The 24,298-nt window shown below is 51.7% G+C and overlaps 1 protein-coding gene across 30 annotated transcripts in view; it reads left to right on the forward strand.

The window, feature by feature from the left end:
• Positions 1 to 24,298, forward strand: part of JAKMIP3 (Janus kinase and microtubule interacting protein 3) — a 60,981-nt gene that overhangs the window by 14,576 nt on the left and 22,107 nt on the right. For 13 of the 30 annotated variants that reach the window (XR_015773270.1, XR_015773269.1, XR_001331868.2 and 10 more), the window contains exons 2-10: positions 8,364 to 8,504; positions 9,534 to 9,716; positions 10,817 to 11,314; positions 17,973 to 18,188; positions 19,766 to 19,885; positions 20,281 to 20,427; positions 21,283 to 21,414; positions 21,869 to 21,904; positions 23,190 to 23,249. Coding sequence is in view for 13 of the 30 variants with exons in the window: in XM_014257730.2 (XP_014113205.1) it covers positions 9,582 to 9,716; positions 10,817 to 11,314; positions 17,973 to 18,188; positions 19,766 to 19,885; positions 20,281 to 20,427; positions 21,283 to 21,414; positions 21,869 to 21,904; positions 23,190 to 23,249 (1,344 nt within the window). In the remaining 17 variants the exon portion in view is untranslated. Of the gene's footprint in view, positions 1 to 4,660; positions 4,794 to 8,363; positions 8,505 to 9,533; positions 9,717 to 10,816; positions 11,315 to 17,972; positions 18,189 to 19,765; positions 19,886 to 20,280; positions 20,428 to 21,282; positions 21,415 to 21,868; positions 21,905 to 23,189; positions 23,250 to 24,298 lie in introns of those variants that run through there. The other 17 variants (XR_015773274.1, XR_015773277.1, XM_088059913.1 and 14 more) reach the window with 7 other exon arrangements.

Below are 24,298 nucleotides of genomic sequence, written 5' to 3' on the forward strand. Positions count from 1 at the left end.
TTGTACTTTCATGGATTGAATTTCATGTTGCTAAGTTACCTATTTTTTCTAGTTTGAGGTTGTTGTTTGGTTGGGGTTTTTTTTTTGTTGGTTTTTTTTTGCCTGCCTTGTCCTCTTTCCTGATTGACCTACATAATCCTCTGTTATCTGCAGGTTATTATGTCCTGCCCTTTACCAGGTCACCAGAACAGCAAACAGTGCCAGCTCTGGGCCTTGGAGCTCGCAGCTGGGAATCTCCTCCCCGGAGCAGTAACTCCTTTGTTTTGATCCCCATCTGTGGCTGGAGTTTGTTCCACATGGCATCGCTCAGGTCCTGGCAGGGATGTGCAGGGTGGGGTGGTTGGGTGCCCTGCCTGGGCCAGGAGCAGGGCTCAGTGGTCCCTGTGGGTCCCAGCCAGCTCAGATATTCTGTGATTCCACAACTCTTGGGCAGTCGATCACAGGAGTGTCCGACCCTGGAGTGTCCCTGTGAGACTGAGATCCACATTTCCATCCTCCGCTCCCCATCCCCGTGCCAGCACTCACTGAGGTGTCTCTGCTGCCCCAAGCACAGCCCACGTTTCCCAGCCCCTCTGCCTGGGCACCTGCTTCTCCCCTGGGTGCCCTGAGCCCTGGGAATTGGCATCGTTTCCATTCAGGCTCCGCTTGCCCCGGGGCAGAGCAGCCACAGGCACAGTTCCTCACTCAGTGCCCGAGGATGGGCTGGCACACACCCCACACACCCCACACCTCACACCCCACACACCCCACACACCCCACACACCCCACACACCCCACACCTCACACCCCACACACCCCACACACCCCACACACCCCACACCCCACACCTCACACCCCACACACCCCACACACCCCACACCTCACACCCCACACACCCCACACCTCACACCCCACACACCCCACACACCCCACACACCCCACACCTCACACCCCACACACCCCACACACCCCACACACCTCACACCTCACACCCCACACACCCCACACATCCCATCCCACACACCCCACACACCCCACACATCCCATCCCACACACCCCACACACCCCACACACCCCACACCTCACACCCCACACACCCCACACACCCCACACACCCCACACACCCCACACACCCCACACACCCCCCACCCCACACACCCCCCCCACACCTCACACCCCACACATCCCATCCCACACACCCCACACACCCCACACACCCCACACACCCCACACACCCCAGCAGGATGCAGGAGCAGCCCCTCGGGTACCCGGCTGCTCCTGGATCCAGCCCTGGGCTGGGATCAGCCGCTGCCAGAAGCCACTTTCCCTGGAGGAGGGAATGCAGAGGGCTGAAGGACTGGAGAATCCTGAGCTCCAATCCCAGATTACCCAGCTGCCACACTGACCCAGTAGCCAGGAAAGGGCTCCTCTGCAGCTTCTCCAGCCTGTAAAGGGAGGCGGTGGTGGGAATGTTTTCCCGGTTCTTTATGTAGCGCATTTCACACGGAAAAGCAGGGCTGGTGCTTTTCCTGATCATCTGCACGGGTCCTTGAGGGGGAGATTCCTGCAGGAGAGGGGGTTCCCTGAGAGGAGGCATCAGCCAGGAGGTGCCACTTGGGAATGAGTCACTTGGCCTCAGGGGTGAACTCCAGGAGGTCAGTTTTAGTGGCCCAATGGAGAGCACAAGCAGAGGCAGCTGTCCAAGTTCCTCTTCTCCCCCTTTTTTTTTCTTTTTTTTCCTATTTGTTGTTAGTCTTGGTAAAAAAAAAATGTTACAGAGCTCTTGTGTTGAAAATAAGACTTTCCCAGTGAAGTGGGTCATAGAATCCCAGACTGCTTTAGGTTGGGAGGGACCCCAAATCCCACCCATCCCACCCCAGCCATGGCAGGGACACCTTCCCCTGTCCCAGCTGCTCCAGCCCCAATGTCCAGCCTGGCCTGGGACACTTGGATGGGGCAGCCCCAGCTGCTCTGGGCAGCTTCTTCAGCCTGGGATCCTTGGGCTTCAGATGTTAAAGTGAGGGTGAAGCAGCCTTTCCTTCCCCTGGGCTCTGGGTCTGCCGTGGTGCAAGGAGGCCTCAAGCCCTCCCTGGATGGGCTCAGTGCAGGGCAGTGGTATCAGCCACACTGACTGCCAAGGTTCATGCAGCATTTCAAATCAAATCAGCTTTACACAGTCAGAGTACAGCTGCAGAGTCCTCAGCTGTGTGCATGAGGTGCGTGCAGAGCCCTCCTGGCAGAGCTGCCCTGGCCAAGGGCAGCAGCACGGGGTCACCTCCGTGCCTCGATACCCCCATGGGCACAGGGTTTGGCTGGTGCCACACCAGTGATTCCCACTGCTCTCTGAGCTCTTTGCCATGTGCCTGCAGCCTTTTCCTGCCCACCTGTTGCTCTGTCTCTCCTCTGGAAAACACAAGCTTTGTTCCACCAGCTTGGTCAGGGTTTCTGGCTCACCTGTCTGGGAAGACATTTTGCTTTCAGGATTTTATTCAGACGTCTTTCAGGGGCTGCTTTTGTTATAAAATTATTTTTATAGTGCATTTTTTCTTTATAGCTGGAAATATTTATTTAGCTGCTGCCTAAAGGGGCTCCAGGAGAGCTGGAGAGGGACTTTGAAAGGGCCTGGAGAAGGGGGAATGGCTTCCCATGGCCAGAGGGCAGGGCTGGATGGGATTTGGGGCAGGAATTGTTCCTGGCAGGGTGGGCAGTGCCTGGCACAGGTGCCCAGAGCAGCTGGGGCTGCCCCTGGATCCCAGTTTATCTGTTTCCATGTTCTGGGCTCGTTTGCCATCTCTGGATGAGATCTCTCTCTTTACCTGCCCAACAATCTCTGCGCTGGAAGCTCAGCCTGGTGAAAGCAGTGAGGTGTCTCTGATGCAGCTCTGTCCCCACAGTGTCCCTAAAGCCCCCCTGATGTTCCCCAGGAGCATCTTCCCAGCTGAGAGCGCTCTGCAGGGCTGGGCTGATCCCAGGAGAGCTCCTGCTGCCAGCCCCTGCCCCAGAGGATGCTGCTGGGATGGGAAGGGTGGGAATCCCTGGCACTGCCACGGTGGGTACCACCCCCAGCACATCCCCAGCCACTCTGGGCACGCTCCTGCTTCCTTTCCACACCCCTGTTTGTGTTTATTCACGGCTGTCCTGTGTTCCTGAGCCGAGGCTCACCTTTGCTGTGCAGTAACAGGGCAGAGCTGGGCTGGCATTAGGGAGGAGACTCGCAGCAAGCGTCACAAAAAGGTCACTTAAAGCAGGATATTTAGTAATTAAAAATCAGGTTTGAAATAATCCGATCCTCGGTTTTTTCAGGCTGCAGGAACAGCTTTCACTAGAGCCTGATGGACATCTCCCAACTGTTTGCATCTGGGAGATTAATCGACTTCCCATTCAAATTCTTGTCTGTTGCTGTGAAATGTCAAATTTTATCTTGGTTAAGAGCTGGGCACACACATACTGAGAAGTAAAACACACTGTCAAATAGAAATGTAACTTTTGGATAGTCTGGATCAGCCTAAAGAAAGGTTCCTATTCCCATCAGGATCTTTTCCTGCTGCCCAGTTCCTCACAGCTGAATTTAATGATGGTGAGTCAGTCTGGAAATTAACCTTAATTCTGAAACCCAAAGCTCAGTGGTTTTGTTGCCACTGTTGAGTCTGTTATTTTTCAAGCTCATTTATAAATTGAATAAATCCAAGAACTGAAAATCTTTCATAAGAGTGTAGCAATTAAACACTGCCTTTTCCATCCTCAAATCCAGCTGTGTTGTGTGTTGGTGCCGAAGAGGGCTGGAGAGGTAGCATTAAATAGTTATTTAGGGATGTTAATAACATGCTTAAAACGTTTCCATCAAGTGCTTTTGGATCGTGCGATGCCATCTGTGTTACAGTTGATTTAGTTAATTATACAGGCATGAATTCCTTGGGAGAAGGGATGGCACTGCTCTAACAGCTTGTTTGTGAGCAGGGTAACACAGTGACATGCTATTAAACTCATGGAATTGGCTCTGAAATACATTCCTCGCTGGTAGTCCTCCCCAAATTACGCTGAGTTGTTCTAATTTAATGGATAATGTGGATGGGTGTGTTATTGGAGTTTATTGAGGAAACTCCAATGGATTTTTGTACCTTAAATATTAGGGTTATCTGAGAAAAAGGAGAGATTACTTTCCTACCTGCTCACTTGTTTTTAATTAATTATTGCTCTTTCTGCAAATTAGCCCTAAGAGTTGCACAGTTAAACAGGTGTCCTGCTTTAAAATGTCCCTGTTGGGATTTAGCAGCAACTGTGTCTGCCAGTATTGCATTCAGAGGCTGTCCTGAGCTGGAAGGGACCCAAGGATCATCAGCCCAGCCCCTGTCCCTGCCCAGACCCCTGTACAATCCCCCTGCGCACCCCTGGGGCGCTGTCCAAAGGCTCCTGGAGCTCTGGGAGCCTCGGTGCCCGTTCCCTGGGGAGCCTGGGCAGTGCCAGCACCTCTGGCCATGAACCTTTCCCTAAATCCAACCTAAACCTCCCCTGGCACAGCTCCAGGTGTTCCCTATAAATTATTGGGATTGTCAATTATGAAGCTAAACCACTACACCATAATTAGCTTCATAATTGACACCCATCTATGGTTTGCACTTAAAAGAAAAGCCAAGGAAGCTGTGTAGACCTTAGGATGAAGAACCAGCGGATGGCTTTTGGTCCTGGCTGAGGCACAAACGGGTGACTGCACACAAGGGGAGGCTGCAAATGTAGAGCTTACAAAGGACATGATCCACCATCAATGAGTTAAAGCCAACAACGGTGGAAGGATTAATCTTTGAGATAAAATTCAGGTCAGTGGGGATTTGCCATGTGTCTGTTACAGCTGCTGCTGGAATTGATCTAATCCTCGGCAAAACTTGGGCTAGACTTCCATCTGCAGAGATGTCGGGGCTGGGGGGTGAGGGGAGCAATTGTTTTGAATCTAAAGCAGATGTTATTTCATGAGGGATAGGTTTCAGAGCTTACTTCACACAGGGAAGTGATTTTGGTTATTAATTTCCCTTCTGGAGATGGAGACTTGTTCTCCACCAGCCGGCTGCGGGTTCCAGGGTGCGTTAACTCTGCAGTGTGGGGAGCCTGCAACTTCCTGAGCACGAGTCAGGTGTGCCTCTTTGGAATCTGGGTTGAGTCACAAACATTGCTTGTATTTTTTAAAAAATTACTTTATCAAATTAGTCTCAATTTAAACAGCACAGGAAAAAAAATCCTCATGGAATGTCCAGGGCAGGGAAGGGACTGGAGCCCCAGGAGGGGCTGAGGGAGCTGGGAAGGGGCTGGAGAATTCCTGAGGGAGCTGGGAAGGGGCTGGAGAATTCCTGAGGGAGCTGGGAAGGGGCTGGAGAATTCCTGAGGGAGCTGGGAAGGGGCTGGAGAATTCCTGAGGGAGCTGGGAAGGGGCTGGAGAATTCCTGAGGGAGCTGGGAAGGGGCTGGAGAATTCCTGAGGGAGCTGGGAAGGGGCTCAGGCTGGAGCAAAGGAGGCTCAGGGGGAATTTCTGGCTCTGCACAAGTCCCTGGCAGGAGGGGACAGCCGGGGGGATTTGGGATCTGCTCCCAGGAACAGGGACAGGAGGAGAGGGAACGGGCTCAGGCTGGGCCAGGGCAGCTCAGGGGGGACAGCAGCAGGAATTTCCCCATGGAAAGGGAGCTCAGGCCTTGGCAGTGCCCAGGGAGGGTTGCAGTGCCCATCCCTGGAGGTGTCCCAGGAATTGCTGGAGGTGGCACTCAGGGCTCTGGGCTGGGGACACGGTGGGGATGGGGCAGGGCTGGCACTGCCTGGATGGGAGGGATTTTCCAGCCCCAGGGATTCCAGGGTTGGATTCTGTGGCTCTGCATGTGAAGGAAATGCACAACAGAACTCTCTGTACAGGACAATTCATGTCTTGGCCGTTGTTCTTGATCTCAGCTACCTGCTCACTCCTTCTCCCAGGCAGTTTTCAACAGGTTTCCTTCTCACCTTGCATGAATGAGTGATGCACGGTTTATATGGATATATGAGAAATGTTTACATGGATAAAGCCCAAAGCACAGCTCCAGCACGGGACACAATTGCATTGGCTTAGCAGGAAGTTCCTTTTCAGAGGAAAACTCATTTTCTTGCATTTGGACCTACAGGCTGGTGCAATCCTAAATGGAACATGGATATTACTCATACGAGGAAGTGGGAACTCAGCCATGAACAGTATTGCATTGTCTTTCTATTATTTTATTTCAAGGTGCACCAGAGGCTCAAAGGGGTTTGTTTAAACTAATTAATCAGAACAATTTGTCAAAAACAGAGAACACCAGTGCTCACAGGCTGTGGCAGACATTGGAAATGTTCCATATTTGTAAGAGCAATGTTCTGCTTTCAAATATTGGTACCATGGGTAGGGATTAATTCACTTATTTTTAAGTGTGGTGAAACATTCATTTCAGCAACTACTACCTAGAAAATACATTTCCCAATTAGTGTTGATGTCTGAATTGCCAGTCAGGAGGCACAGGGAGTGCTGAGCCCTGCTCAAGGCAGCTCTGATGCATTATTGATGCTGTTTTCAATATCAAACGTGCCAGGAATCAGATGCATAGCCTCTTCTCCCAGCATCAAAAATATGATGACCTTTCTGTTCTATTAAGGTGATCTGTCTGATAGCTGCCCCTTCTATGTAATTCATTGGAAAAATAAAGGCAAGAGCAGGTGCCTGTTTTTCCAGGGAATGTCTGGTGTGCCCAGCGCCGTGGGGAGGGGGAGCTGCCCTGTCCCCGTGCTCGGTGTTGGTCTCCAATGTCCCCACGTGTCCCCAGGGTGACAGCAGAGCTGCCCTGTGCCCTCAGCCCGGGATCAGCCTCCTGCTGCCTGTGTCTGGCTCAGCACGCACTGCTGGCTGGGGAGTGTGTCCATGGGCTGTTTCCCCTGGTATTTGGGATAGATATTCTCTGGAGCCTGGCCCCAGCTCCAGCTGGCTGCTGGGGGTGGCTGTGGCAGGCACTGCTGGGGCACAGGCCCCGCTTTCAGAGCCTCCCACAATGGCTCTTGTCCCCTGCACACGGTGGCTGGCACTGGCAGCTGCCCTTCTCCCTCCAGTCCCATTTCCATCCTTCCCTGGGAGTGACAGCCCGGCGTGTCCGTCCCTGCTGCCTGGGGCAGCTGCCAGGGCTGAGCTCTGCCGTGCCCAGCATCGCTCCTTGGCCATGTTTGTGTCCCCTCTGCTCCCCGAGGATCCTCCACCATCGCCCCTCGGGCCCCTGGGCATCTCTCAGATGGTTCAGGGGGCACAGTGCTCGCTCCTGGGCTGTCCTGTGCAGGGCCAGGAGCTGGATTTCAAAGATCTAAAGATGCTTGGCATGAAATGTGTCAATTCGTACCATTAAGCCTTTGTAACGTTTTAAAGAAAATTAAAGAGCTGCAACGCTGTAAATATCAGGATCTGTGGTCCTACAAATCGACCTCAGACAGAATTCTCACCTGCTGAACTCTGCTCCACAGTACCAGCTCCTGAGTCTCCTTTTCTGTAAGCACACAAATGTAAATTCTCCCAGCCCTCGTCTGTCAGAAATAATCCTGTTAGCAATTACTCTCTCAAATCCCTGTACCATTCAAATTAGGATTTGTCTGCCATTCATGTGGGAGCAGTTAAAGCTTGTTGGTCTCATTTCCTCAGGTTGTGAGCTAACCTGGCTCACGCTGCCTCTGCCTTCGGAGGGAATCCTCTAAGAAAATAATCATAATATGCACAAAAGCCTCATTCACTGCAGCAGGTACAGCTCTGTGCCTGTGGCTACGGGCTGCCCCATTTTATATCAATAAAGAGGGTTGTAAATGTCCACTGGTGTGTTGTGTCTGCTTCCACAAAGCAGCAAGAATCTTAAATGCAAAGAGCACCTACTCATGTTACAGATTTTTCAGGCAATATCTTTAATTTATTTCTATTTCTTTGCCCAACCAAACATGTTTCTTTTTATAGAAACTTCCAGGCTACAAAGTCAGGCACCAGCCTGAGAAACAGCAGGACTGAGACTGTTGGTACCACCTTGGTTTGGACAATGAATATCAGGAATGTCATTTTATTGTCCCACTTGTTTCTCTGGGTCTCAGCCTTCCTCCTCCCCTCTGCCCCAATGTAGATGTGTAGTGACTGCTCATCCCACAGGATTTCTCTGGCTCTCTGCAGCTCTGCCCTGCTGAACTCCAGCCCCTCTCCCAGCCTTATATCCCATTTTTATACCCCCAGAGCAGCTGCCTCCCTCGGTATTTTCTCCCTGATGGATTCAGGCTTTTGCTCTTGGAGTTCAAACCAGGCTTTTTTTGGTCACAGTGTTTTGGAGGTTGGTTTTGTTGCTGTTTTGCTGTTCTCATTTATTGTTGCTCTGTCCCTGCAGCTGCCCTGACCTGCTGAGCCCCATCCCGTGGCTGCAGAGGGACAGTGCCCGCTGTGCTGTGACCTGAGCCATGAGGGACAGAGCGAGGCACTGAGGGGCATCAACGCTGCTGCCCACCTCAACAGGATTGCTGTTAAAAAGGTGGGAAATCTGAGCACTTTTTAATGGAATTTTGTGGTATAACCATCCCGTGATTCCATGAAAATAGAGCAAAAATAAAATCTTCCCAGTGGTTGCTGTCTCTGAGCCGTGGCAGTGCTGGGGGCTCCATGGATGTCCCTCCTGAGCATCCACGTCCTCTGTGCTGTGTGGGTTCCACATCCTCTGTGGATTCCACATCCTCTGTCCTGTGTGGATCCCACATCCTCTGTCCTGTGTGGATTCCATATCCTCTGTCCTGTGTGGATTCCACATCCTCTGTCCTGTGTGGATCCCACACCCTCTGTGGATTCCATATCCTCTGCACTGTGTGGATTCTATATCCTCTGTCCTGTGTGGATTCTATATCCTCTGCACTGTGTGGATCCCACACCCTCTGTCCTGTGTGGATCCCACACCCTCTGTCCTGTGTGGATTCCACACCCTCTGTCCTGTGTGGATTCCATATCCTCTGCACTGTGTGGATTCCACACCCTCTGTGGATTCCATATCCTCTGTGGATTCCACATCCTCTGCACTGTGTGGATTCTATATCCTCTGTCCTGTGTGGATTCTATATCCTCTGCACTGTGTGGATCCCACACCCTCTGTCCTGTGTGGGTTCCACACCCTCTGTGGATTCCAGTGCAGATGAAGGAACAGGAGGGTGCAGCCAGGAGGATCAGGCCCTGCTCCCAGGGAACAAGGGATGGGATAAACAGCTGCATCAGGGGAGTTTCAGGTTGGATACTGGGCTGCTCTCCATGGGAAGGTCTGTCCAGCCCTGGCACAGTGGCCCAGAGCAGATGTGATGTCCCCAGACCTGGAGGGATTTAAAAGCCGCGTGGATGCGGCCCCTGGGGACGGGGGGCACTGGCAGCGGGGAACGTTGGACTTTGTGGTCTCAGAGGGTTTTTCCACCCGAACAAAGCTGTGATTGCACACTTAGCCCAGGGAATGCAGCCCCTGAGCCACGGGGGTGTTGTGTTGTGTCCCACTGCCCGGCTGTGACAGCGCTGTCCCTCCTCGCAGGCCCCAGAAGATGTGAGCGGGGCCGGCGGGGCCGGGGCCATCGTCACCATGGCCAAGAGGGGCTCCAGCAGCCGCGCCAGGGGGGACAAGCCCGACGCCCTGGCCGCCCTGCAGGCTGCCAACGAGGAGCTCAGGGCCAAGCTCACCGACATCCAGATCGAGCTCCAGCAGGAGAAGAGCAAGGTGGGCAGCTTCCCTTCCTTGGAGTGCGACGCGGTGTCCAGAACGGTCAGAAGTGCCAGCATTCTCTTTGCTGGTTCTTCTCCTTCCCTTTTACCCCAATTTCATTTGGATTTTGCACTCAGACTCCTCCAAACTGGCTGCTTACACACGTACAGTATGAAACCTCAGCTCTGTCTCCTGCACTAATTCCCAGATTCCACAGACAAGGTTCCCCCTGAGCCTTTGGGAGAGGGACAGCTGGATAGGGCTGGAGCCTCAGCTCTCACAGTTTCCAGCTCTTGCCCTCAGATCACTTCTCAGCAAGAGCATGGAATATTCATTTGCTTTTCCCTAATTCCCCAAATCAGTTTCCACTGATAAACTTTGGGGGTTTTCGGTTCCAGAACAGGAACGTGTTACCATGCGGAGGCAAAGTGATAGTCTGCATTTTTCCATGAATTTACATCATTATCAGGCATTTTACAGCTTGACTCCGACACACACGTGCATAGAAACAGAACATCTGTTAATCCTTTTGCTGTGAAGCAACATTTGCAGCTTTAAGGACTTTGTTTTCCTTCTTCCCGTCCTTCACAGCCACTTCTGGCCATGGCTCCTCTGGAGTTTATGGCATGGTTTTAAATTGAAACATCACTTGAGCCTCATGTGGTCAGGTACAGACAGTTATTTCTGCTGAATAATTCATCACTTAAAAAGCATCAGGTTAAATGCAGCTGTTTGGGGCTTCACAGGAGCTTGCACTGAGCTTTTTGTGTCTTGCCTGTGCACGTGCAGGTTTGGTCTGAGTGCCTGAGCGTGCCAGTGATGGCCTTGGCATCTGATTTTCCCCTTACTTTGGGGAGAATGTGCTGGGGGAGCTTCTGCAGAATAGAGTAAGGACTCAGACTTACTCAGAAGGCACTGACTGATTCCTAAATGTGTATTAAACATGAGCCTGCAGTGAAAGAAAGGTCTTTGCTACCACCAGTTTGTAGACACAGACATACCAACATTGAGGTGTGATGCTGTAAAGTCATCTGTACCACTTCTAAATAATATCATGATATGCAGTCATTGTTTGGCTGATTGAAAATTCTATACTTTTTTGATTTTCATTACAGGTCAGCAAGTTGGAAAGGGAGAAAAATCAGGAAGTGAAGCAGATCAAGGAGCACGAGCAGCATAAAAGCACAGTGGTGGTCACAGAGCTCAAAGTCAAACTTCATGAAGACAAAATGAAAGAGCTCCAAGCTGTCCGAGAAACACTTCTGAGACAGCACGAAGCTGAGCTACTCAGAGTAATAAAAATTAAAGATAATGAAATCCAGAGGCTGCAGACCCTGCTCAACGCCGTGCGGGACGGGGCCCCGGACAAGGTGAAAACGGTGCTGCTCACCGAGGCCAAGGAGGAGGCCAAGAAGGGCTTCGAGGTGGAGAAAATCAAAATGCAGCAAGAAATTTCTGAGCTAAAAGGGGCTAAGAAACAGGTGGAGGAGGCTCTCACAATGGTCATCCAAGCTGACAAAATCAAAGCAGCAGAGATCAGGAGCGTGTATCACCTGCACCAGGAGGAGATCACCAGGATCAAGAGGGAGTGCGAGAGGGAAATCCGCAGGCTGGTACGTGCTGCTCTCTGCTCCTCTGCTTGTGCTGTTGAGGGGGAAATGATCAGTGCTGGAATCACTGGGCAGGTGTTGAAACTTCAGGGCTTGCTCCAGGTCTGTTTTACATTTACTAGCAGAAAGGGCAGAGTAGTTTTTAGAAGTATTAGGATGTTTTGTAAGAAACTTCCTTATCCATGTCAGAGCCTGCTGATGTTGTTCACATTAAAGGTATCAGGAAGAGCCCTCAGGTTCCTGGCTGGTCAGGGGAATGCTACAGCAGTGGTGTTTCTTGGGTTATGCCTCTGTTTCCTCACCACGTGTTCCTTCCTGATCCACCTTGGTCCTCCCTTTCCCTGCCTTTGCCAGTTCCCACAAACATCCCATAGTGAGGCTGACACAATCCCAAATGCTCATTTTCTGCACCCCAAGTGCTACACACGCAGCAGGGCATTCAGGGGAGTTCCTCTCCACACCCACCCTGGTGGTTTTCCCAGGCCAGGGGTTGTTTCTGCTGCTCTGGGGGCTCCCACCTGAGCAGGTCCCTGGGATCTCACCTGGCACTCAGGGACCCTCTGTGTCCTGCTCAGCCTGTCCTCACCTAATCCTGATTTGATCCTCAGCTGCAGCAGCTCCAGTCTCCACGGCAAGAGCTTCACACCTGTGGCTTTGGAGCTTCCCTCTGGCGTGTGTGGGAGCTGGCTGGGGATGGTGGTGCTTGGAAAAGGAGGGAAATCCCTGTGGGAGGGAGCTCCCTCACAGGGAAGCCTTTGCAGCAGAGCCTGGCAGGCCACCAGCACCTTCTGGGGCTCAGGGGGTTCACTGTCTGCTGCAGACCCTGCCTTGTGACTCCTGAGTGCAGGCAGTGTGTCCCTGAGTGCTGCTGCCCTTCCCAGGGACGTGGGGACACCCCCGTGCTCCTGGGATGAGTGTTTGGGTCTTGTCTCAGTATTTTTGTGGTGTCACCATCGTTTTGTGTTTGCCACGCTGCTTTACAGCACTCAGTGTCCTGCTGCAAACCCATCCAGGTCTCTTCTAAGTCATTAGCTCTTAGCTGTTATCCAAATTCTGAAACAAATTCAGAATGCAGCTGGGCCCCAAATCAAGGGCTGGCAGCGTGACCACGCTGCAGAGAGCACCTGCAGAACCTCCTGCCCTGAGCCCCAAAGGGCCTGGCAGGGACTGACACACCAGCAGGGGAGTGTCCCCTACCTTTATTTAGCCTCCTCTTCTCTCAGACTTCAGGCTGTTACTGTTTTTTTCATAAGTTATTTTTATGAAGAGGATATTAAAAATCATTTATAACCAAATGCTCTATTGATGCTGTTCAAATATCCTGCAGTGTAAGTACCTTCTCTAACCACACATCACTGGTGCATTGATTTCATACATCACACTGAATGGGGGGCTAATGGGCATCCTAAATAAACTTGCTGCATCACATGGAAAGTCCTCACTAATGGCCTTTAATGTAGAAGCTGTAAAATAAATATGGGATATATTTAATATAGGAAATAGAGTGGTTCAACGGGATGTTGTCTAAACTACCTTTGAAAATCAAACCTTTTTAAAGTTCCTGCTTGAAAGAATCAGATTGGCTCACTGCACCAATGAAATGACCTGGTGCTGTGATTTTACCAGGCCCTGAGAGCTTCCTGGGTGCTCTCAGCTCCACGGACCCCACCCTCAGCTGCTCTGGAGGGAGCTGCTGGCTCCTGGCACCTTGTGGGGAGTCTGGGGGTGAAAGGCTGTGCAGTGCCCTGGTAACAGGGAATTGGGGATTCACTGGCACAGCTCTGGGCATTTCTTGTGCTTGCATTGGCAGTCTGTGCCAGGACCAGAGGGAACGGGCTCGGGCTGGGCCAGGGCAGCTCAGGGGGGACAGCAGCAGGAATTTCCCCATGGAAAGGGAGCTCAGGCCTTGGCAGTGCCCAGGGAGGGTTGCAGTGCCCATCCCTGGAGGTGTCCCAGGAATTGCTGGAGGTGGCACTCAGGGCTCTGGGCTGGGGACACGGTGGGGATGGGGCAGGGCTGGCACTGGAGGCTCTAAGTATTCACAGATAAAGCCCCAGCTCTGCCCTGCAGTCACTTCCAGGGCTGGGATGGATGGCAAAGGCTTCACCCCGTTCCCAGGGAGCAGGGGGAGCACAGGGAGGTGTTTTCAGTGTGCCCAGGCACTCTGTGTGTGCTCAGCTGTGCCCAGCCTCAGCTGCTCCCTGCAGGAGCTGCAGTCCCCCTGCAGATGGAACAGGTTCCTGTGGCCTCCTTTGGGGAGAATGTCTCGTTTCAGCCAAGTGTTTAAGTTTCAATTTGCGCATTTTAAGCAGCCCCAAAACACTGCAGGGCTGTGTTTAATTACACTTGTACGGGCAGGAGTGCTCCCTGCCTGGTGTGTGCACAGCCAGGGGAAACAGCTTTCAGCCTCCACTGCTCCCCAGGCTTAACTGGCCTTCAGCCTTGCTAAGTGGGGACCCAAGTTCAGTGTGGTAAAGAGCATTTAAACATTAATAAACTCTAGGTTGGTCAGGAAGGAGAAGTTCTGCACAGCCATGGCCACTGCAGCCTCCTCACTCCCATCTCCTTTATCAGGAGACTGAGAAATCAGAAAAACTGAGGAAATGGGATTTGCTAGAGCCTGGGGCATGGTTATTTTCAGTCTGGATAAACTTTAGATGATGATGATGAGTAGCAAAGCTTTAATAACCTGCACCAATCCCTGTGTGAGCCCACTGGCCATGGAGAGCTTCACGGCTTCCTCGTGCCAATGCCACCCCTCAGCCCAAGAGGGGATCAAGGCTGTGAGCCCTGTTCTGAACCTCTGTGTTCTCAGAGACCCTGAGCTCTCTGCCAGACCCTGCTAAATTAGTGAAGGTGTCTGATGTAAAGGGTGGGATCACATGAAAGGGCAGGAAGCTGAATTTGTAAATATTCATTTTATTGGTGATTGATTTAGTCTTTGCCTTCTGCTTTTGATTCCCTCATGTGTTGAGAAACCCCCATATCTGGGATTACAAAGGTGTCTCAGCACCTGAAAGGTTCAAGGTGAATCATTCCTTCTCCCACCTGTGGATTTTTTACTCTTTTGTGGTTTGACCCTCATTTACAAGTTTTTTCCCAACTAAACCTGGGCTGAAGGATTTTGTTGTATGTGAAAGCCAGACAGCGTTACTCCTACGCTCAGGAGGGTCAGGAAACTTCTCATTCTGAGGGATTCCTTTCATGCCTCACAGGCCAGGTTTTAACACCATTTTTCTCTGTGGACCTACCCCAGGAGTTGTTATTTTCTGGGCTGCAAGCACACTTGTTGTGAGGCTACAGCACACCCAGGGTTGGGCTGGGGTCTCAGGGGTCTCAGGGGGGGCTGTGGGGCACTGTGGGGTCTCAGGGGGAGCTGTGGGGCACTGTGGGGTCTCAGGGGGAGCTGTGGGGCACTGTGGGGTCTCAGGGGGAGCTGTGGGCACTGTGGGGTCTCAGGGGGAGCTGTGGGGCACTGTGGGCACTGTGGGGTCTCAGGGGGAGCTGTGGGGCACTGTGGGGACTCAGGGGGAGCTGTGGGCACTGTGGGGTCTCAGGGGGAGCTGTGGGGCACTGTGGGCACTGTGGGGTCTCAGGGGGAGCTGTGGGGCACTGTGGGGTCTCAGGGGTCTCAGGGGAAGCTGTGGGGCACTGTGGGGTCTCAGGGGAAGCTGTGGGCACTGTGGGGTCATGTCCTGACTGCCACCATCCCTGGCTGGATGTGCGTGCCGTGGAGCAGCTCCGCTGGACGGGGACAGGGTTCTCCTCTGTGCCCCCTGCCTGCAGGGATGCCTTTCATCCCAGCAGCTTCAAACGACACTTTTGACAGCATCTGTCACCTTGCAAGGGCCCCAGGAGCGTGGGGGCCAGGCCCTACAGCCAGGGTTTGAATGAGGATGGAAATAATAACCTGGAGAGTGTCATGGCCCAGGGCTCCCGCGTGTGGGGCTCGGGAGGAGCAGCAAGCACATCTCCCCATGCCCAGCTCCCTGACTGGCACCAGCTCTGCTCCTGTGGGGCTGCTGGAGGATGAGCAGACACATAAATATTCATCCAGGAGTGGCAGTGGGAGGCTGGCAGGTGGTTGGATGCTCCTGCGCTGCCGCCTCTTCCCGAGCTCCGGAGCCAGCAGGCAGGGTGGGAGCAGGGAGAGGAGCCAGAGCCCTGCTCCAGGACCAGAACAGAACAGAACAGAACAGAACAGAACTGAACTGAACAGAACAGCACAGAACTGAACAGAACAGAACAGCACAGAACAGAACAGCACAGAACAGAACAGCACAGAACAGAACAGCACAGAACTGAACAGAACAGCACAGAACAGAACAGAACAGAACAGAACAGAACAGAACAGAACAGCACAGAACAGAACAGAACAGCACAGAACAGAACAGCACAGAACAGAACAGAACAGAACAGAACAGCACAGAACAGAACAGAACAGAACAGAACAGAACAGAACAGAACAGAACAGCACAGAACAGAACAGCACAGAACAGAACAGAACAGAACAGCACAGAACAGAACAGAACAGAACAGAACAGAACAGAACAGCACAGAACTGAACAGAACAGAACAGAACAGCACAGAACAGAACAGAACAGAACAGAACAGAACAGCACAGAACAGAACAGAACAGAACAGAACAGAACTGAACTGAACAGAACAGAACAGCACAGAACAGAACAGAACTGAACAGAACAGAACAGAACTGAACAGAACAGAACAGAACAGCACAGAACAGAACAGCACAGAACAGAACAGAACAGAACAGAACAGAACAGCACAGAACAGAACAGCACAGAACAGCACAGAACTGAACAGAACAGAACAGAACAGAACAGCACAGAACAGAACAGAACAGCACAGAACAGCACAGAACTGAACAGAACAGAACAGAACAGAACAGAACTGAACAGAACAGCACAGAACAGCACAGAACAGAACAGAACAGAACAGAACAGAACAGAACAGCCCAGCACTGCCCAGCACAGCCCAGCATGAGCCCAGGCTGGCCCTGCCTGGGGGCTGTGTGCCCACGGACCCGCACCGCTGCCAGTGAGTCCTGGGGCCCATCAGCCCTTCCCTTCCTTCCCTCCCTTCATCTGGGGGCTGAGGGACATCTTTCCCTTCCATCTCTGCTCTTTCCACGCTGTCTCTGTCTAACAGGGGGCTGCAGGCACCAAGCCTGAGCGTGTGTCGTGTATGGGAATTTAGTCAGGTGAAGGGAGATGTCAGTGCTGATGTTTGCTTGTGGTTTATGAAGGTTATGTTTAGGGATTTTTTCCTTTTTCTGGAAAACAAACCGTCAGTGAAATGCTGTGAAATGTTTCGTGTTTTCTCATCTCTTTGTTCCTCCCAATTTCATGTGTTGCCTTTGTTGTAATGTGTCTTTGTTTCTATAAAAATAAGAATCAACCCAATATTCTGCTTATTTTAAACAAATAATCATTTGATGATGTGTTATCTTTTCATCTGTACATCCATTTAGATTCCTCCTCATTAGGCATTCAGCAGAAAGACCTCAGGTGCTCGAGAGCACCTATGTCTTTGTTTCATTCAAAGCCAGCAGACGCTGCCTTCATGGACATTTTTGGAAGGATCTTTAGTCAATGGCACCCAAAATCCTTTTCATCTGCTCCATTTTGCTTTCCTGATACCTGTGTGACCTGCCAGCACCTGTCCTGGGTGGGCCACATCGACATTTACTGCAAACAAAGTCCTTGGAGTGACTGTTGATTCCCAATGCCATTTTTTTCCAGGTTTACAGACAAAGCAGAGACAAAAGTATTAACACAGCTCTTACAAAGCAAAATGTTCTTATTTGAAGCAGGCCAGGCTTAAAACCTGACCATTGAATTTAGATGTGTGAATTCCCAAGGAGCGATGGCAGAGGTGTTTGTGGAAAGCAGCTGGCAGAGCCCTGGGGGATGGATGTGGTTTCTGTGGATTGTGGATCCGTGTCCATGATCCCACCGTGATCCCTGCAGGATCAGTTCTGAGCCGGGACAGCCCCAGCTGGGCTGGCACCAGGGCTGTGAGTCCCAGGGAGCTCCAGCCACAGCCCAGGGGTGGGATCCTGGCCCATCCCAAGGGATGTGCACAGGCCCCTGGCACAGGCAGACAGGGACAGAGCATTAGAGGTCACTGGGCATTTGTCATTTAAGCACTTCGTGATTTTGCATAATCTTTATTATGTGCAAATAAAACCTCTTATGGAAAGGGAATTGCTCACAAGGGAGACTTTTGGGAAAAAAAAAATTAAAAACTCACATTTCTTCTAGGAATTTTGAAAATTTAAAGGATACTGAGGTTTCAATATATTTTTTTTAAATTATTAATCCAAATTTTCCAGAGGCGACGTCCAAGCAAAACGCTGCAGAATCATTAAAGTGTTTGAGTGAAGCTATCAAAGTGTGATGCCAATGTCAAGCTTTAATTCTCTTTCAGCTGTTCTGAAATGGTGATAGGATCACAGGCTATTCCCCAGTATTTCAGTGCCAAGCTGCCTGCTGCAGGAGGGGTTGCTGCGGTGTGGCCCCGGGGCAGTGTGCCCGGTGTCCCTGTCCTGCTGTGCTGGCAGGACAGCGATGCCGTGTCACCGCGGGGTGCTCGGGGTGCTGCCGAGCCACTGTGTGATTGTGTTCTGTTCTCCTTGTAGATGGAGGAGATTAAGTTTAAGGACAGAGCAGTCTTCGTGCTGGAGAGAGAGTTAGGGGTGCGAGCCGGGCATGCTCAGAGACTGCAGCTCCAAAAGGAGGCTTTAGATGAACAACTGTCCCAGCTCAAAGAGTCTGACCGGCATCTGAGCAGCCCCAAGCGGGAACTTCCTTATGCAAGTGGTGCAGGAGACGCTTCAGATCATTCGGGAAGCCCCGTAAGCACTTCCACGTGGTTTCACCTGAACGAGGGACGGAATCTTGATGAGCTCCCCCCGAGCCAGAGCTGTCCCATGGCTGCACAGGGGGCCCGAGGCACCTGCTCTCGTTTTTGCCGTGCCCAAACCCTGGAGATTTCCAATCAAACCTCGCCATGGGAGAGCTTTTGCTTTCTGTCGTTTTGTTTCCCGGTCGGTTTGGTTTGGTTCTGTCAGCAGGGTGAAATTCCTCTGTTCTTTTCTCCTTTTCCTCACTGTACCATGCTCAGCCACCCGCCTTAGTCTGACAGTTTGACACGATTCTGCCAACAAACGATGCAAATGCATTTCTCACCAGGTGCTGTTTGTGTGCGAGCTCTGGAGGCGCGAGCTGGGGCTGGGGGAGCAGATGTACGAGGCCAGTTCCAGGGGGAAGGGGCAGGGCAGCACAGAGACCCTGCAGCCCCCAGGGCACCCCTTTCCTGCTGCTCAGCGCTCTGGCCATCAGCAGGACACAAAGTGAACCCAAGACCTCCTAACCTATTATCTCCTGATTATTCTCTGTAATAACCAGAACATTGGATTGGAGAAACCCCTCCCCAAAACCTTTTGAGTGTAACGCTGGCACCTCCCTGCTTGGGCCTCCCTTTGCCCAGAAGTGCCCTCGGGTAACTGCCCTCGTGCCTCTGACGTGTGCAGGTCATCCTCATCGCTGATCCTCATCAAGATTTCTTTTGCGACAGCCCTGATTGTCTCAGTGCAAGTGTAAAACTTATACCTGAGCAAAGCAATCTATTTTATTCTTTGGCCCAAGCCTCTCCTGCACCTGTTGAATGAGGAACCCTAGACCTCCCAAAAGTGCCACCAGCACTGTGGGCACTAATTTGCCTCTCTCTGGTTGTACTCAACTTCTGCCAAAGACCAGAACGAGCTGTAGAGAAGGGGGAAAGTCTGTCACGTTTGTCAGGAGCTGTAACTCCTCTCTGATTCTGAATGAGAACACATCTACCTGTATCTCCACTCATTGCTAATTTGATTTAAGCATTTTCACTCAGATAAAGTGCTACCCCTGTGGCCTTACGAGTGGCCCTTTAGGACCCCGTAAGGGCCACAGTTTTCTGGAAGAAGAGCTTATTCAATGCACAATTGCATGGATTTTCCCCATTCAGTAATTCAATAATTTCACTATCAGTGTCTTACGACCAAGTGCTCAGAGTGGGCGATGTGTCTGAAGCTCTCAGTTCAACAGTGGCATCATTGGGACACGGCCTTCAGTTTTGATATTTTTCTGTTGTTTCCAAGTTTACCATTTGTAAACTTTGTATTTGCACATTTGTGACTCTGTATTTGCATATGCATATGCATATACATATGCACATACACACCTCTGCATTTGCATTCTTTGTTACATCTCCACTCCCGACTTTCCATTGGTGTCACCCTGCGGCTTTCCGTGGCCAGTCGGGTTCCGTGGCTTACACTCTACTCAGTAACGTTTTTAAATGTGTGGATCTGGGATAAGAAAACGTTTGAGCTTTGCCAGCGTGCTCTCGCGTGTGCACTTATCAGCAGTTATTTGCAGTTGATCTTTGTTTTAGGAACAGCAGTTGGATGAAAAGGATGCCCGGCGCTTCCAGCTGAAAATCGCGGAGCTGAGCGGGATCATCCGCAAGCTGGAGGACAGGAACGCGCTGCTGTCGGAGGAGAGGAACGAGCTGGTGAGCGCAGCAGAGCGAGGGCTCGGGGCCCAGAGACACTCAGATGTTTGCTCCTGTGCTCTGTGGAGACGAGGGGCTGCCTCTCCTCAGCTCGGTGCTCGGGGCTGTGCCGCCTCCCTCCCCTCTTGGCTCGTACAACAACGGCATCGGCTCAAATTGTGTTTATTTCTTTTCAAAAATAAGTTTGAACCTTTGAACCCACCCTGAACACTTGCTGCTCAGGTAGAATATCTTCTCATGTAGGAATGCTCTCTTCCCAGTGGAAAGTCCCAAGAGTTTTTGATCAGTTCTGCTTTGTATCAGGAGAAAATACTTCTAGTGTGATAGTTACAGAGCATAGTTAATGTATTTGATGAAAAAGCTCCAGAGGTGTTCTTTTTCTCTTCATCTTTCAGTTGAAACGTCTCAGAGAAGCAGAAAGTCAGTATAAGCCCATTTTGGACAAAAACAAGCGCCTCAGCAGGAAGAATGAGGAGTTGTCACATGCCTTACGTCGAATGGAGAATAAATTGAAATTTGTGACGCAGGAAAATATTGCGATGGTGAGTGCCTGTGCTACTGGGAGAGGGTGGGAGCTGGAACTGGGGCTGGAGCTGGCTCTGGGGCTGGAACTGGGGATGGGGCTGGGGATGGGGCTGGAACTGGGGATGGGGATGGAGTTGGGGATGGGGCTGGGGCTGGAGATGGAGCTGGGGCTGGGGATGGAGCTGGGGCTGGAGCTGGGGCTGGAGCTGGGGATGGAGCTGGGGCTGGGGATGGGGCTGGGGCTGGGGATGGGGCTGGGGCTGGGGATGGGGCTGGGGCTGGAGATGGGGCTGGGGATGGAGCTGGGGATGGGGATGGGCTGGGGCTGGGGATGGGGCTGGAGATGGGGCTGGGGCTGGAGCTGGGGATGGGGATGGGGCTGGGGATGGGGATGGGGATGGAGCTGGGGATGGGGATGGAGCTGGGGATGGGGCTGGGGATGGGGCTGGGGCTGGAGATGGGGCTGGAGCTGGGGATGGAGCTGGGGATGGGGCTGGGGATGGGCAGGCTGAGGGAGGCAGGCACTGGCCCACACTTGCAGGTTCCATGGGAAACTGTTCCATTCTGGCAAGGTCCCTTCCGACCCAAACTGATCTGGTGTTGTACGATTCACCTTCAGCTCTCCTGCCAGAGCCACCTCACAGTCCCTGGGAAAGCTGCCCTTGGGACTCTGCTCCTTTTTCCAGCTGGGGGAGCAGGACCATCTGGCACGTTTGGAGCCCGGATGTGAGGCTCAGCAAAAAGGGAGCAGGAGAGCTGCCAGGGCAAGCATTAGAGAGATGCTCCTCTTGCTGTAAAGGGAAAGGCCAGACAAGTCCCTGGCAAAGCCTCCTGAACATTTTCTTTTCTGCCTTGTGGTTTTTGGATTCTAGAGGCAAAGAACTGGAGCAATAAGGAGACCAAGCTCCCTAAATGACCTTGACCACAGCCAGGAAGAAAGGGAAGTGGATTTCCTGAGACTACAAGTTATTGAGCAGCAAAACATCATTGATGAGCTCTCCAAGGTACGATGGGAGGTGCTGCTCTGACGTGAGAGTGACCCCAAGGAAGGTACCCGAGGCTCTGGAGCTGAGGGGGCTCTGGGAGCAGGGGAACCTGGCAGGCATTTCTGTGCTTAGCAGTAATATAAATTATCTGTGGTGTGGTGCTTGGGAAAACCCTTTCAATCTGCACTGGCCTGGCATGAGAGAACCATGTCCTTACATGTGCTGGTGGCCAGATCTGGGAGGGAAACTGCCCGAGCTCCTTCAGCTGCAGACACCAGCAGGGCTGAAGATTCATTCCTGTGTGCAGGGGGTGCTCTGCACTCCTGGGATTTGCTTCATTCTAACCATGTTCCCAGCCCTTGGAAACAGTAAACACCAAAATCATGATACTTCTCTAGAAAATAGCTTTTATTTCTTCCCTTTCTTTTTAAGCCTGTCCAGTTACTGACATTATTTCATTCTTTTTCATTAGACCCTGGAGACTGCTGGCTATGTGAAGAGTGTCATGGTAAGAGTGATGTTAACTTCCTCCTCATCTGTACACGCTTTAAATTTCTGTTCATGGAAAGCAGGCAGGGTACAATAATACTTATTCTCCCTTCCATCTGTGCTCAGCAGTGAGCTGACCCAGGGGTTTCCTCAGAGCAGATTTTTTACCAGCAGTTGCTCACCTGAGAAAAGCACAGTGATAGTGGGAAGGCTTTAATCCCATCACCTTCCCTGATGGCCAGGAGCAAGTGTCCCCATCTCCAGGGCAGCTCTGTCACCTTGGAACTGCATTTTTTCACTCTGGCTACCCCTGGCTTTGTGTCATGGCCAGCCCTGCCCTTGCCCCTTGCCCCATGCCTGTGCTGTGGGGTTACAGCAGGGATGGATATTGATGGGCTGTGCTGTTCCCATCAGCAGGCAGAGTTCGATTGTCCTGCTGCTGGCCTTGGGAAGGGCCACAGGCAGCAGCACGTGTCGGTGTCCCCAGTGCCACCACAGCCCTGTGCCCAGCAGCTAAAATGAAACAGCTCAGGGGGTCCCCTCAGAGCTTCCCTCTCTGCAGTCCTGGGTTTCACAAGTCCAGAACAGAGACGTTTTTCTGAGTAAAAAATCTGTAAAAAATCAACATAACTCCATAAGGAGGAAGAAATTCTTCCCTGGCAGGGTGGGCAGGCCCTGGCACAGGTGCCCAGAGCAGCCCCTGGATCCCTGGCAGTGCCCAAGGCCAGGCTGGACATTGGGGCTGGAGCAGCTGGGACAGGGGAAGGTGTCCCTGCCATGGCTGGGGTGAAAGGAGGTGATATTTAACATCCCTCCGACCTGGAATTTAATTATTCTATTATTTCCTCCAACTGGAAAAACTGTTGGCAGCAGTAAATACTCAAACCTTACTCCAGAGGCACGGGGAACCTGCAGGTCCTGAGAGAAGGAGCTGAGCCTGCAGGTGCCGAGTTCAGAGGCCCTGGAACGTGAGCAGTGGGGCTGTTGGGTGTGTGCAGCTTCCAGGGCCACCAGAGCCAGGGCTGCAGTGCCATGGTCACCCCTGGGGCAGCTCCAAGGGCACACACAAACTCTCAGCACAAAGCTGATCACCAGCTTGCTTTTAGTTTGATTTCCATGGACATAAAGAGCAATTTCCAGCTGTCTGTGGCAAGCCTGAAAGATGGAGTGACCCACCCCGGGCTGGTGACAGTGTGGGACAGTGGCCAGCAGGGAATTCCTGTCTGCTGCTTCCTTGTACTGCCGTGGTTGATTGGAATAACTGCTCTCTGCAAACAGCCAACACGTGTCCCTGACTCTTGCAGGAACGGGATAAGCTGCTAAGGTTCAGGAAGCAAAGGAAAAAAATGACAAGAATTCCTAAGGTAAAAAACAAAACCTTCTGTGGTGACATGCTGGGGTGCTCAGGCAGGGTTCCCCTTAAGGGTCTGCACATGGGTCCTAAACTTAAACTTGGGTGCTGTGCTTCAAGGACATTCCCAGACTGGTTTGGGATATTTAAGGAGGGGGACAGGGGTCCTGTTTGCATGGAGCATCCTGAGCCTTTTCATGCTCTGCATTTACCCTGTGGGACTTTGGTGGGACGTGGTTGTCTTAAGAGGAGACACATTTTATGAATTAACACATCTCCAAATGATCTTCTAATGGTGCTGCCTGCAAACATGTGTATGTTGTGAATAATTCATGATGGAGTTTAGTAACATGTGAAAATTGCTGGTTAGGGAAGCAATGGTTAGAGCTCAGGGAAAAGGGAATGTTGGTTAATGAGGGCTTGGCAGGGTGTTACTGTAAATATTAACACTAAAATGTCACAGCAAGGTTTAATGTCAGGGGCTGCCAGCGTGCTGTGATCCAGGGATGCAGAATTAGATTGAGGCTGGAGCTAATGAATCTATGAATAACTAATTGAGGTCGATGGGAGATAGCTCCTGTCATCCTGAAAATCACGTCCAGGCCTTCCAGAGAGTCACTGCGTGGGGCTTTGGACAAGGGATGGAGGGACAGGACACAGGGAATGGCTCCCAGTGCCAGAGGGCAGGGCTGGATGGGATTTGGGGCAGGAATTGTTCCTGGCAGGGTGGGAAGGGGCTGGGATGGAATTCCCAGAGCAGCTGGGGCTGCCCCTGGATCCCTGGCAGTGCCCAAGGCCAGGCTGGACATTGGGGTTTGGAGCCTCCCACATTGTGTCCCTTCCACATTCTGGGATTCTCCTTCAAAAGTTACTCACTGCAAATTAAAACCAAAGGCCAAAATCTGGATATGTTTTTTGTAAATTATCAGTTAAAAATATCTGTAGATCTGTGAAGTCTTTGACTTTCAAGCATTTACAGTAAATCTTTCTTTACCACCATTCCTTTAAACAAAACACAGCTTTGAGTGGAAAACTGGATTTCTTCAAACCATAGACATGCTG

The sequence above is a fragment of the Pseudopodoces humilis genome, chromosome 9, assembly GCF_049639895.1.
Source record: "Pseudopodoces humilis isolate 2021_Gansu_Grassland_sample_001 chromosome 9, ASM4963989v1, whole genome shotgun sequence".
NCBI lineage: Eukaryota > Metazoa > Chordata > Aves > Passeriformes > Paridae > Pseudopodoces > Pseudopodoces humilis.